Source organism: Rhipicephalus microplus, chromosome 4 (genome assembly GCF_043290135.1).
Source record: "Rhipicephalus microplus isolate Deutch F79 chromosome 4, USDA_Rmic, whole genome shotgun sequence".
Taxonomy (NCBI): Eukaryota; Metazoa; Arthropoda; class Arachnida; order Ixodida; family Ixodidae; genus Rhipicephalus; species Rhipicephalus microplus.
Genome location: NC_134703.1, coordinates 153,430,190 through 153,442,408, shown reverse-complemented (window position 1 = coordinate 153,442,408; position 12,219 = coordinate 153,430,190). Strand labels below are relative to the sequence as shown.

Here is a 12,219-nt window from a genome sequence, read left to right as displayed (position 1 = left end):
ACTTTATAATTATTCAATTTCATTTCACACACAAAATTTTACTATTCACATTGCTCTACTTTTTAGACATCTGCTGTCAGTTGTAACTTGGGACAGCATCCAGTGAACGCATGGAATGCCTATGCATTGCAAGGCATTACATCTAGCTTTGAAACTCGGTGTCCACACTCCTTCAGGTTTCAGACAAATTCGCTTCGTCTGACTGGTCCTTGGTAAAAGCGAAATGTATGAAAACTAAATAAACATGTAAACCAATAGGTTAGCAGTAAACAAACAAACAAACTAGCAAACAAATAAAATATCACCATAACATTTTCTTTTGCTTGGTTTACAACTGAAGTGCTGAATCCTAAATATATACCATGTAGCCATGCAAACTCAAAAGAAAAAAGTGGCAAAGGGTTAAGGAAATGGAATCGTCGGCTCATTATTAGTGGCAGCCACTACTTTCCTGTCCCTCTTAAAGTTATGCAAAGGTTTCCTTAGCGTCATGGCTAGACACAATGCTTTGACATAATGGGAGACTGGTTAACAACTAGGCAGAGTTCTACAACCTGTGTAGCCTTAGCATGTTTCCTCCATGACGCTTTCTTTTTATAATATGCCTATTATCTAGCTGCTTTACTGCCAAAGTGGCACAGCCATGTTGGGCTTTTGTGCAATTTTCAATTGTGCCTCCTAAGGCGATTCCAAAACAAAGTTGCCTCGAATAAAGCTACTAACAAGTTTTCTTTTTCTTTTCCGTGTTCCCCGTTAATGCCTCCCCTAGACACGAGGCGGCTGCACTTCACAGTGGGGCCGAGTTTTTTCCCTTTTACTTAGCTCATGCAAAGTTTGCATAGCCTCCACATACACAGATCCGGGTCAGTCCACTGACCTCCAGCAGGTCCTCCGAGTCCTGCCCCGTGCTGCTGACAAGAGCCACCTCCCCTCGCTCTGTGACAAAAACGTTCCCATACAGCGACACTGCTCCAGCAGGATGCACCTCGAGCAGTGCGCTGGGTCCTGCGGAAGACGAGGAGTCTAGCACTCCTTCCTCGTCCCCAGCGTCTAAAGGCTCGGCCTCCAAGTGCTCGGGACTCGCAACCATGGCGGCCATCGAGCCGCTTGCGACCGAAGAGGGGCTAGCGTGTTGCAGAGTGCTGCTTCCGCCACCAAACTTGTGCTGCTGTGGCTGCTGCTGTGTCGCCAAAAGGGCCCTTGTGGCAGCCAGCGAGAAGTTGAGACCGTGAACCGACGACGAAGCTGCGGAAGAACCGGCAGAGGGCACCCCCGTCGAGGTGGATGCCCCTGAGGAGCAGGAGCTCTGAAGAATTGAGGGAAGGAGTTCCCTGGAAGAAATTCGGGTCTGTTTTAATTTTTCCACATCACGATTCTGTGCACTTATACTGAGTCTAGGCAAGATTTGGAACATGATGATTTTGCTTACAGGGCAATAAACAGTGTCGCACAACAAGGGGTGTGCGAATATTCAAAATTTCCAATATTTCTCAAATAGTGTTCACTAATTCATTTGATTTACACACTGTATTTTCACTATGCGAATTGTTCGAACTTCCCTAAGACAAATGCAGTCAACATTGGATAAACAGTGACCCCTTCAAAGCTTTGATTTGCTTCAACTCATCACATTCTCGTATTGCGGCAAAAGTGTCCTTTCAGGCTCTGCTACAGTCGAACTTGGGCAACTTTTTCAAAGAAATACAACTAACGTCCGATTAAAAGGAGCCCCTTGAAATTTTTTCAAATGCTTCGCCTCATCACACTCATCCTGCGGCAAAGCTGCCTTTCACGCTCTGCCAAAATCAGAAATGTAATGATTCGAGAGAATGCTGGTTCTAACGAAGATTATAGATATGGCAGATATGGAGGCTCAGTCAATACTGTTTTGAACCTTGAATTTGGGCAGGAAATCCGAAAATAGGTTGCCAAAAATTTTTAGCATCCAAAACTTCATATGTTCTTATATATTGACATCTATAAGACAGATTTGGAACTCCTGATTTGAAGAAAGAACATCCTTGTTCAACACATCAGTTGGGCTTCCACAGAAGTTGAAAGAGGAGGAGAGGCTGAGGAAATAGCATCTTTGATTTTCACATGTAAGGTGTTGTCAGCACCACTTTGGTTGCACCAAATCAAGAGCATACGTCATACTTTCGAAAATTCAAACACTGATAATCAATACTTACATTTAGTTCAAACAAAATTCAATTTTTTGATTGGCCCTTATTCATTTGATGTATTTAAAAACCTCTTAGTTCAAACTCCATCATACGATAAATCATACTTTTTGAAATTCCATACCTAAAAATGTCTGCTGCTTTCTCACTACAATTTAAAAATTAGCATGCTTGTATAATCTTAACAGCCTAGAAATGAAAAATAAGCTCCTAAGGCATTCAAGGAAAAAGACTTTGCTAGTAAACAAATGTTTGAAATGAAGCACACACATGGTAAACCATGATGCTCCTCAACTGGTATAGAGAGGTTTGTGCTGAAGGCACATATACCAAAGAAGCAGTTTGCAATTCATGATTTCTTTAAAAGGTCTGATGAGCAGTAAATGGCTGATAAACTCGTGGACCTTACACCTCTGCTTTCTGTTCATTGCGTGCCGTTAGGGTTTAAAAATGCTTAAAAAATTTATAAATCTGATAAGGTAACTGCCTAATCATAATGTGTGGTGTCACCTCACCCACAGTCATATATATTAGAACTTCTGATAACTTCTTGATAAATCAAACAAAGTTCAGAGATCCCTTCGAGTTTGAACTAATGAGAGTCAACTAAATACAATTTGGCCTCTGTATTGCATCATTCTTGATAAAACAACTATGAAACACTACCCTGCCAGTGCTTCATCAACCTAGCGCAACGAAGCAATTTCATGTTGCTATCTCATAAGAATATGCTTAGAAATCCTCTCTAACCTTTTTTCTGCAACTTTGCTTCGAAGTATTAGAAGAATATTGTAGAAATATTCAAGCAATATCCCAATTCGCTTCACACACAAAATTTTGCTATTCGCACAGCTTTACTCAAAATATCTAATTTCATGGCATACATCAGTATATAAAGATCTGCAAGACAAAACAGAAAAGGAAGAAGGCACTGTGTTGATGTGCCTAACAATGACATCACTGGAAGTGATGGCTCATTTATGAGTGAGATAACACTTTTTTCTACTCTACTGATACGTACAGTACTCACACATTGAAACGAAAAAATTTAGGGCTAAGTACTGTATCTTTTCACATATAAGCCACATCAAAAGCACAAAAATTCCAGTGACAAAGTGGGGGTGCGTATAAGACGTGGGGTTTTCCATATAATTCTGCTTCACGGCAATGAGTGTTGTGCCGTGAAGCCCCTTAAAGAGACACTGAAGAGGTTTTGAATTCGCTAATTTATTGCGAATTCGGTATCTGTGACCTCTTACAACATGTCTACGGAGGATTTTTCGCAAGGTTCGTACAAAACAACGGCGCTATAAGCGAGCAAACTTTGACCAAGAGAGCACCCCCACAGCACGGACGCGCGCAGGGGCGGAGCACCGGAGAGATAGACACGTGGGGAGGTGAAGTGACCATCAAGGTCAAGCCGCCGCCCGGCGAGCAACTTTGTGCCTGGCCCCCTGCGTCGCTCAGTCATCTCAGCCTGTTTACTTTGCAGCTGTGCCTTGTTTCTACTGTGATCTGCTGCCTGACGAAGCATCAGTTCTGCCAGTTCATAGGAATTTGGCTGCAATGCTTTATGAAGCAGCAAAGGCTGTCAGACTGTAATATGTCAACAGTTGCCGGCTTCTTACAAGGAGAAGCTGCTCAAGTATCAGAGATATTTAAATCGCTAGAGAAAGCAGCATGATTACTTTTTCTCAAAAACCGGCAATGGGGAGGAAACTTTTGACATTTATTTTGAAATGCCACTGCACAGAACGATTGAGAAGACAGGCAGCAGTTTGGTGAGCGTGTTGACAGAAGGGACAACAAAACTGAAGGCTTGTGCGAATATTCGAATTGTATGAATATTCTATCGAGTAGTATATTATTGCAATTCTCTTTTGTTCGAATTTAAATAATTCAAAATTTCGAAGTATTTGCAGTAAACGAATAAATGTCTATTAATCCGCATGTAACTTTCTATAAAGAAGGCTTCGCTGCACTATAGGAATGCTAAGCCATGAAAGTACCTATCCAAAAAAAATCCACTCTGCCTCAAAGTCCCACTTCAAATTTACAAAGGCCCTGCAAAACTTTATGAGCATGGTCAAAAACGCTGCCGATCGGTAGTCGAGGCTCCAGAGAACACAGCCAAATGTTATAGTGCAGCACATGGCCTGCAATTCACAATTCTCAATGTCAGCTGAAAATTGCTCTCCTTTCTCAGCAAATTCAGCCAGAAGCTCAAAAATCACTCGTCACAGCCATTGTATCAGCCATTGACTGATTTAGCACGCTTGGTTGATAGTGCGCTCGGTTGTTACTGGGATCACCTTCGGAGGCCAAGACTTCTCTACGCATACTTGCGCGATTGCAGTGAAAAGCTGCGTATTCGAAGAAAAAAAATTGACCCTGTATCTGCATGTTAATCTGCAAATATCGTCGAAAGACGATAGTCTTGCATCTGGAGAGAGTGAACAAAATGTTTATTTGATGTTCTGCGCAAGAAAATCGTTAAATGGTATTCTGGAGGCGCTGCATTAGAGTGCCTCGAGCGTGCAGCGGAGGCGAACGAGCGCATCAAGCCACGTCACACATGAGACATGAGCGCTATCTGGCAGTTATCTTGGAAAACGAAACGCGCGCGCCCTGAGGGCCCGTCTCGAAGGTGATAAGGTGTAGAACGCAAGGCGACGAGTAGGTGCCACCACCGTGTCGTCTTAGCAAAGCATTGGAAACACTTGCCTTTTCGTGCAAGCGTTGCCTGGTCAGCGCAACATGATAAACGCTACGGTCCTTAGAATTACTTATGTATGCCTTTTCTAGTAAGAGACACACATACAGAATATTGACGTGTTGTTATGGTGCCTCAGATATGCGCAATAATTGCTCTTTAATTGACAATCGCACAAGTATGAATGCTGAATCTTGAGCAATATTGGTGGGCGCTGCGGATGGCATCGGCCATTTGGAGTATCGCTTGGCCATTTTGATGCCGTTTAGAGTACCGTTAAGGACAGACAAACAGACAAGTGTATAGACAGACAGACCGAAATAGCACACGAGAACGTGTGGGTGAATAGTTACTTGTTCCGGACTGAGTCAAGATGATACGAGAGAAGAGACCCGATATGATGCTCGCAATGAGGTCTATGCTTGTTCTTGACTCGTTCCGCAGCCACACAACTGAGGAAGTGAAGGAATGCCTTTCACGCAACAGCACTGACTTAGTTGTTATACCGAGAGGAACGACGTGAATATTGCGGACCCTAGATGTGTCGCTTAATGAGCCATTCAAAGCGCATGTCAAGCTCAATTACGCTGAGTGGATGGCAGAAGGCCTTCACAACTTGGACACCGACAATATGCATTCGAAGGCCAGATATTGCACTATTTTGCGAGTGGATTGTCAAGGCGTGAAGGGCCATTCAAGATGATATGGTGCCAAAATGTTTAAAAAAATGCTGCACCACAAATAACATTGATGCAACCGAAGATGACCTCGTGCATAACAATGGGGACTGCTGCTCAAGTGATAGCTCTAGCGAGAGCAGTGAGAATGAGTGAATTGGCACTGGCCTTGCAGACAGCGTATTTTGCTTGCTAAATAAAGCTTTTTCTGTCTAGATATGGGCTACGCTGCTTGAGCAGTAGCTTTTTTATAGCCTTTCCTGTATATCAAACGTGCAAACAATACACCAGGATTTTTTTTTTTCTCGGCGTTCTAAAAGTGGGGTGCAGATTATATTCAGGAGTGGGTTATACGTGCAAAAATATGGTAATGCACATGCTTTCATTTCCCCTGTCCACAGTGTGTGTCATAGTCATGTAATTTTAACTCAAATTCTTACATCAGAGACCTCCGTGGCCAGACTTGCAGCGATATGACTGCACATCATAAGCAATTGCTCATGGTGTCCTACAAAAAAAGAAAATGATGCCGCGTTTCAATCCACGAGCGCTGCCCAGCACACCCATGTGTTGACATAGCTGCTGCCTGCCAGCAACTAACACTGAGCAGTGGCATGAAAAGTTTCCCTGATGGCTGATGTGTAGGAAAATTAATGTGCGTGCTTTCCTAGGACATGACCTTTCGTATAATGAAGGCACCTTAGCTAAGTAACTCCACTCATAGTTTTCTGTTAGTGTGCCCTTGTACCTACGACAAAGAAGGTGGGCGCTGATTGCAACAGAGATTGGAGGACGAAATATGAATAAAGCTCATGCTCAGCTGTTTAGATGCGTCCATTTATGCATGGCCTAATTGTGCTGCTTACAGTAGAGGGGAAAGGCAATTTTCTGGTTGTCTGGTGTAAACACCGAATAGTGGTCGAAGAAGTGATAACAAACTTTGGAGTTGGAGGATATGTACAAAGGCACTGCAGGATAAGGAAGGCAATGAGGAGAGAGTGAGAAATAAAGAAAGATGAAATAACAAATGACAAGGAATGCTTGTCGTGCAAGCAAACACTGAAGAGCCCAAGCAGCGCGAACTCACTTGGATGCCAAGTCCGCGACCAGGTATTGTGCCTGCTCTAGGAGGTACCGCTGCGAGAGATGAGTGGCCAGGCCTATGGCACCTCGACTGCCCGACGAGGTCGACGGCCCAAGCGAGGACAGTGCAGAAGACGAGGTGCTGCTTGAGCACAATGCGAGGCTGGCCTTGTCCAACAGCATGGGCAGGCCCAAGGTAGCTGCACTCTCGGGGCCAACCTGCAAAAGCAGGTGCGGCTGAGCTTAACACTACAGAGAAAAATGATTTTTCTCATACTAGTAAACCACTATTTCACAATATGAAAATTGTCCCGCTTGCCATGAGAAGACGTTTGGTAATCAAGAAAATGAGCAAAAATAAAATGTGGGTAGCAACGCCCCCTTAATATTCCCACACCAATCATTGTGATGACATTGATTTTGACAGCATCTAACGAGGGTATATGTAGTTCCCAACTGGTAAAAATGAAGTGCATTGGCTCCTAAGGGGGCCAGGGATTGAGACACAATGTACCAGAAAATGTCGTTTGGCCAACGTTGCCAAAATACAAAAAATACTCTTGATGACATTCATAAGCAAAGGTTTCAATGAGAAATTTAAAAATTAAACTTATACCTTGATTTTCTCCTCTACTGATGACCATGTTATGGTGAAATTAACGTATTGATTGATTGATATGTGGGGTTTAACGTTCCAAAACCACCATATGATTATGAGAGACGCCGTAGTGGAGGGCTTCGGAAATTTCGACCACCTGGGGTTCTTTAACGTGCACCCAAATCTGAGCACACGGGCCTACAACATTTCCGCCTCCATCGGAAATGCAGCCGCCGCAGCCGGGATTCGAACCCGCGACCTGCGGGTCAGCAGCCAAGTACCTTAGCCACTAAACCACTGCGGCGGGGCTGAAATTAACATATCAGAGTACAATTTATCCCCCTAAAATGATTAATTGTTTCACTTTACGTGTTCTTTTAACACGGCGCCAGACAAAACTAAGCAACCCTGCAATTAATGGCAACCATCGTGATCAAACTAAAACATGTACCCTTTGTTTTTATTGTTAGTACTCTGATAAACAAGTTCAGAAGAAGCCCAGAATGTGAATGAAGGTTAGCAAAAGGGAAAACATCATCTCCCACCCATTTGTAGTAAGAACCAACAAAGAAAATTACCAGATTTGCTTAGCAGCTTTTTGCTATAAATGATTGGACAGTTCCTCTCTAGTAACACACTGAATGTGCCTAAACCTAACCTCAAGAAGCAGTTTGGGCAACTGGAAGACCATTAATGTACACTTTACTATTTTAAGCGATCATGCAGGTATAGTCTATAAACTGGTCAGTCGAGCGGTAATATGTTATTCAACTTTGGCTAAACTCTCAAAACTGGGCACTGCAGCATAAAAGGGAAAAATTTAACCCAGCAAATCTTTCTCGCGAGCGAACAGCCTTTAACTTAGGCTCAACATCCTGAAAGTAGCAAACACTCACTGTCAGCTGAGATTCCAGCCTCAAGGCTCCGACAGACTCCTCGGCCGAGCCTGGCAGCACCAGCAGGGCGGGGCTTTGGGGTGGGGCCGGGGAAGACGACGAAGGCCGTGCCAGGTGGTGGGCGTGGTGCGAGTGGAGCGACACGGGAATGTCCACCACCGAGTCACGAGAGGTGCTTGGGGCCACCGATCGGTGCTGCAAGGAGTCAAGACGTACTACTAGTATCAATGTTTCCAATGATAACAGCTTCTGCAAAGCGGCCGTCTTCTTGGGCAATGTGTCACGGCCACTGGCAAAGCTGAAACACTTTAAAGGGCCAGCAACAAACTTCCGAAGAAGCTTGCTTATTTGTTCAGATGGCCACAGCAATTACATTTTGCCAATATCACAGAAGTGCGTGGCACACAGGCAGCGCATTTTCAATGATGCCCCGTCCTGTAGAGTGCAGATACATCAGCCACAGTCAAGTCAGCAATCTGCTTGCCCCATGGCTTCCATGAAATGGCACAAACAGGCTACAGAAAAAGCATTGCTCATGCATACACAAGTCCTGCCAAGGCAGACATCATCTTCACTTTCCCCTTCAAGATGACGTGATGAAATTGTGAAGGCAGTGCTTACCAGGTCCAACACTTGAGACATCGCCACCATTTCATCCGCCGCCCTCTGTTCGATCTCTTCTTCGTAGTGCTGAGCTTGTTGATGCGAGTCCGACACAGAAACAGGCGATTCCCTGAAGGTAGCCACTGCGAGCCGGGACATACCTCCAAACGGGACCTAGGGTGGAGTGAAGTAAAAAATGCCGCTGTATATTCAAAAGCACATATGGCCGAATAAGTGTCTTTACACTCCTGTCATCTGCACAATTTAGAGAATCATTGAACCTAGCACTAATAACAGAATACTTCAAGAACATTTCAGAAATACCTGTAACAACTATAGATGTAAGCATGTAAATTTTGCACTATTTAATCTTAAACAGGCTATTAGTGACATCATTTGGTGTGGCTCTGCACTTCATACAAGAGCCATCACAAAAATAAATGTGAAACTATAAAGGAAAAAGAGTTCTCAAAAATACATGAAACTTATTAGATACATATTACACTACACACCATGTCTTTCTGACTATTATCAACACCTTTGAGTACTTACTTTATCAAAGAATAACCCATGCAACCTGCTGTTACAACTTTTAATATCTACAGACTATTCAAAAGTATTTGCCAATTACAGTAGAGTTAAGCCTTTTAAACAACTAAACAGTATCTGGGAGCATGAAAATACCAGAAATTGGCAAAACTAGAGAACAAAATACAGCTCTCAGACTACTTATAACGTAACTGCATACGGTCAAGGACCGTCTATATTGTGCTTTTTTCTGACTCTCATTTACTCTTCCATAGAACTCCGTGTATACACATAACGCTTATTGTGCAGTCCCCTCAGATGAAAGGCCAGTTTTAATGTAGCTGCTGGTGAAATTCTAAAAGAAGCGAAGTAGCGAGAGCACTTCTCAGCGAAGGTGTGCCCAATGTGCCCGCCTGGGAGGGAGCAACTATGGCAAGCGGAGATGATGTGGAACAAACCAACGAAGAACAAAGCGAGAGAAAAATAAAAAAATGAAGTGAGGGTGGAGGGGCGGGAGGGGAATACCTCAGCTGTGGCTACATGGTTAGAGTGTCCACTTCTAATGCGGGAAGTGCCGGGTTCGATTCTCGGTGCCGACCGGAAACCCACCACTTTTTCCCAATGGGCAGAGAAGTGCACCAAAGTAACGCTTCGTAGCCCCATAAGGTTCTGCCAAGGCCCCTGGGCGTACCTTAACCCCCCACAGCCTCGGTGAAATAGTCAAGCATCCGCCGCTGCAGTGGAAGGCAGAGGATTGCTGCCGTCAGGTACCTACTGGTTAAATAGGTATGAACGCACTTCCAGCCTGGTGCTCGGCAAAACAATGTTATAGTGGCTTGGGAGGGCACACAATTCGTGGTAAAGTGGCGGCATGGGACTGCCAGACCTGAAATTAGGGTCATCCACATTTTTTTTCCCTCCTGAATGCAAACCGAAACGTTCTTTCTCGCATGCTGCCTTTGATTTATCTCTTGAGTGTGGTATCTTGTACGCCCGATATCAGTGCTGTCTTGGGCAAACTTCCCGCAACGGCACGCCGAGTTGCAACTGAGACGTTTGGCCTAACAACCGGTAGATGCCTCGTTGATGGTGGCCACAGACTATCAAAGTTGCGGTTTGGTGCTGAGTTAACAAAATTTTCCTTGTTGCATTTTCAGAGTGTCATACATCTGCAACAGAAATGAGGGCAAGCGTGTGCAACACTCGAGTAGTGGTTCGTGGCTGCCACTGTTTTTGAGACTGCACACACATCCGGAAAATTGAAAGTGCGCATTCAACATATAGTTTCTGTGCAGTGTGGTACTGCAACAAAGTCTATATGAATGAAGAAGTCCAAAAAGTTAGTAGGCCACCTACCACTATGGCGCACTTTTCTTTCTTGTGTTGAGTTTAAGTGGCATAGCAGGTGTCCGGGCGTCAATTTCAAATCTAAACAGACCAACAACTGGCAAAAATATGTGACGAGATCTTGATAAAAATGATAAGACCATGAAATAAATATAGTAACAAATTCAAACACCCTTTTTGTGTTGCGATTAATACCTATATTTTGAATCATGTGTAAAAGTAACCAATACCTAGGCTTGAGCGAATATTGAAATGAATGTTACAATATTCAAAATCGCTACAATTGGAGTTAAAATTATTGAAAATTTTGAAGTATTCAAAAATAATTTGATTGATAGATAGGGTTTAATGTCCCAAAACCACCATATGATTAAAGTATTCAAAAGTAACAAATGCATGTATATTGGTCTGCACATAACCCCTGTAAAGGTAGTGTCACTGCACTGAAGGAGTGCTAAGCCGTGAAAACACTTGAGTGTATAGCAATTCGCATGTAACACCCCCTAAAAGTGGTTTCACTGCAGCAAAGAAGTGTTAAGCCACGAAAACACCTATCCAGGGGCACAACACACAGCTGCTATGTTCCACTTCAACGTTAAATGAACACATTACCCACACATCTGTTCATAATATTTTACATAAGTTTAAGAGCTCGTTATAGCAGCTTGTACGCTCTTAGTAAATTATTAAACATAATTTATTTTGCACGACATCACTTGCATTTTACCAAAAGTGAAGTTCTGCTACTATTGAAAGTTGTTTCCACTTCTTTTGAACTAAAAAAATAGCATTTGAGCAGATTAGTCAGGTTATGATAAATATGACCATTTTTCTTTGTAATATGCCATGTATACCATTTGAATTCAATCTGAAGTTATTCGACCAAAATCACTATTCACCTCAAACTCGCTTCGAACCTAAAATTAACTATTCACACAAGCCTACCAAAAAGCAATATGTCACACAGCCTAACGAAGAAACCTTGAAGCTGGATTATGAAGCTGATCACAGTGCAGTAGTAGTCATGCAGTTTAACAAGCTGCCATGCGTGCCATAATTATAGTCCTGAAAATTAGATGACTTATTATTACCTTCTTTCGCTCTCCTGTTCTGCTTACGAGGCAAAAGGAGTTGTGTGGTGACAGACGCAACGCTACCTTCGCGGCAGTCAGTGTCGGTGGAACATGTCGAGCAGAGCGCATACGGAGCATACAAAAAAAGCTCTCGCCCTCCCTGTTTGCAGCATATTACGTCACGTGTGTATAAGATTTAATATTCGCCACAGATCGGGAAATTCTGATTACAAATGATAAATAATGTTTACCTCGTTACCATGCTGTGATTAGGCACTCTGACCAGTAAGCTTTCAGTTATGCTAAAGAAAATAGCTACCATAAAAATTAAGCACTCTTTAAGCAGATGCAAGCTAACATGCAAAGTCCCAGTCGTAAGCCTGGTTGGCCAGATTCACACACGACTGGCTGTTAGTCGTGTTTTACATGCATGCAGCCTTTGAAAAATGTTGTTTGGTTATAGTACGGTACCATTTATAGAGTAGATTTTCGTGACTCCAGTAACTTAATGTTATAAG

The 12,219-nt window shown here is 43.2% G+C and overlaps 1 protein-coding gene across 6 annotated transcripts in view; it reads right to left on the bottom strand.

Moving 5' to 3' along the window:
* Window positions 1-12,219, bottom strand: part of LOC119172421 (uncharacterized) — a 103,115-nt gene that overhangs the window by 74,643 nt on the left and 16,253 nt on the right. For 4 of the 6 annotated variants that reach the window (XM_075893772.1, XM_075893773.1, XM_075893774.1 and 1 more), the window contains exons 4-7: window positions 8,772-8,927; window positions 8,151-8,345; window positions 6,661-6,875; window positions 878-1,331 (exon numbers count right to left, since the gene is read on the bottom strand). In XM_075893772.1, coding sequence (XP_075749887.1) covers window positions 878-1,331; window positions 6,661-6,875; window positions 8,151-8,345; window positions 8,772-8,927 — 1,020 coding nt within the window. Of the gene's footprint in view, window positions 1-853; window positions 1,332-6,660; window positions 6,876-8,150; window positions 8,346-8,771; window positions 8,928-12,219 lie in introns of all 6 variants that reach the window. The other 2 variants (XM_075893771.1, XM_075893775.1) reach the window with 1 other exon arrangement.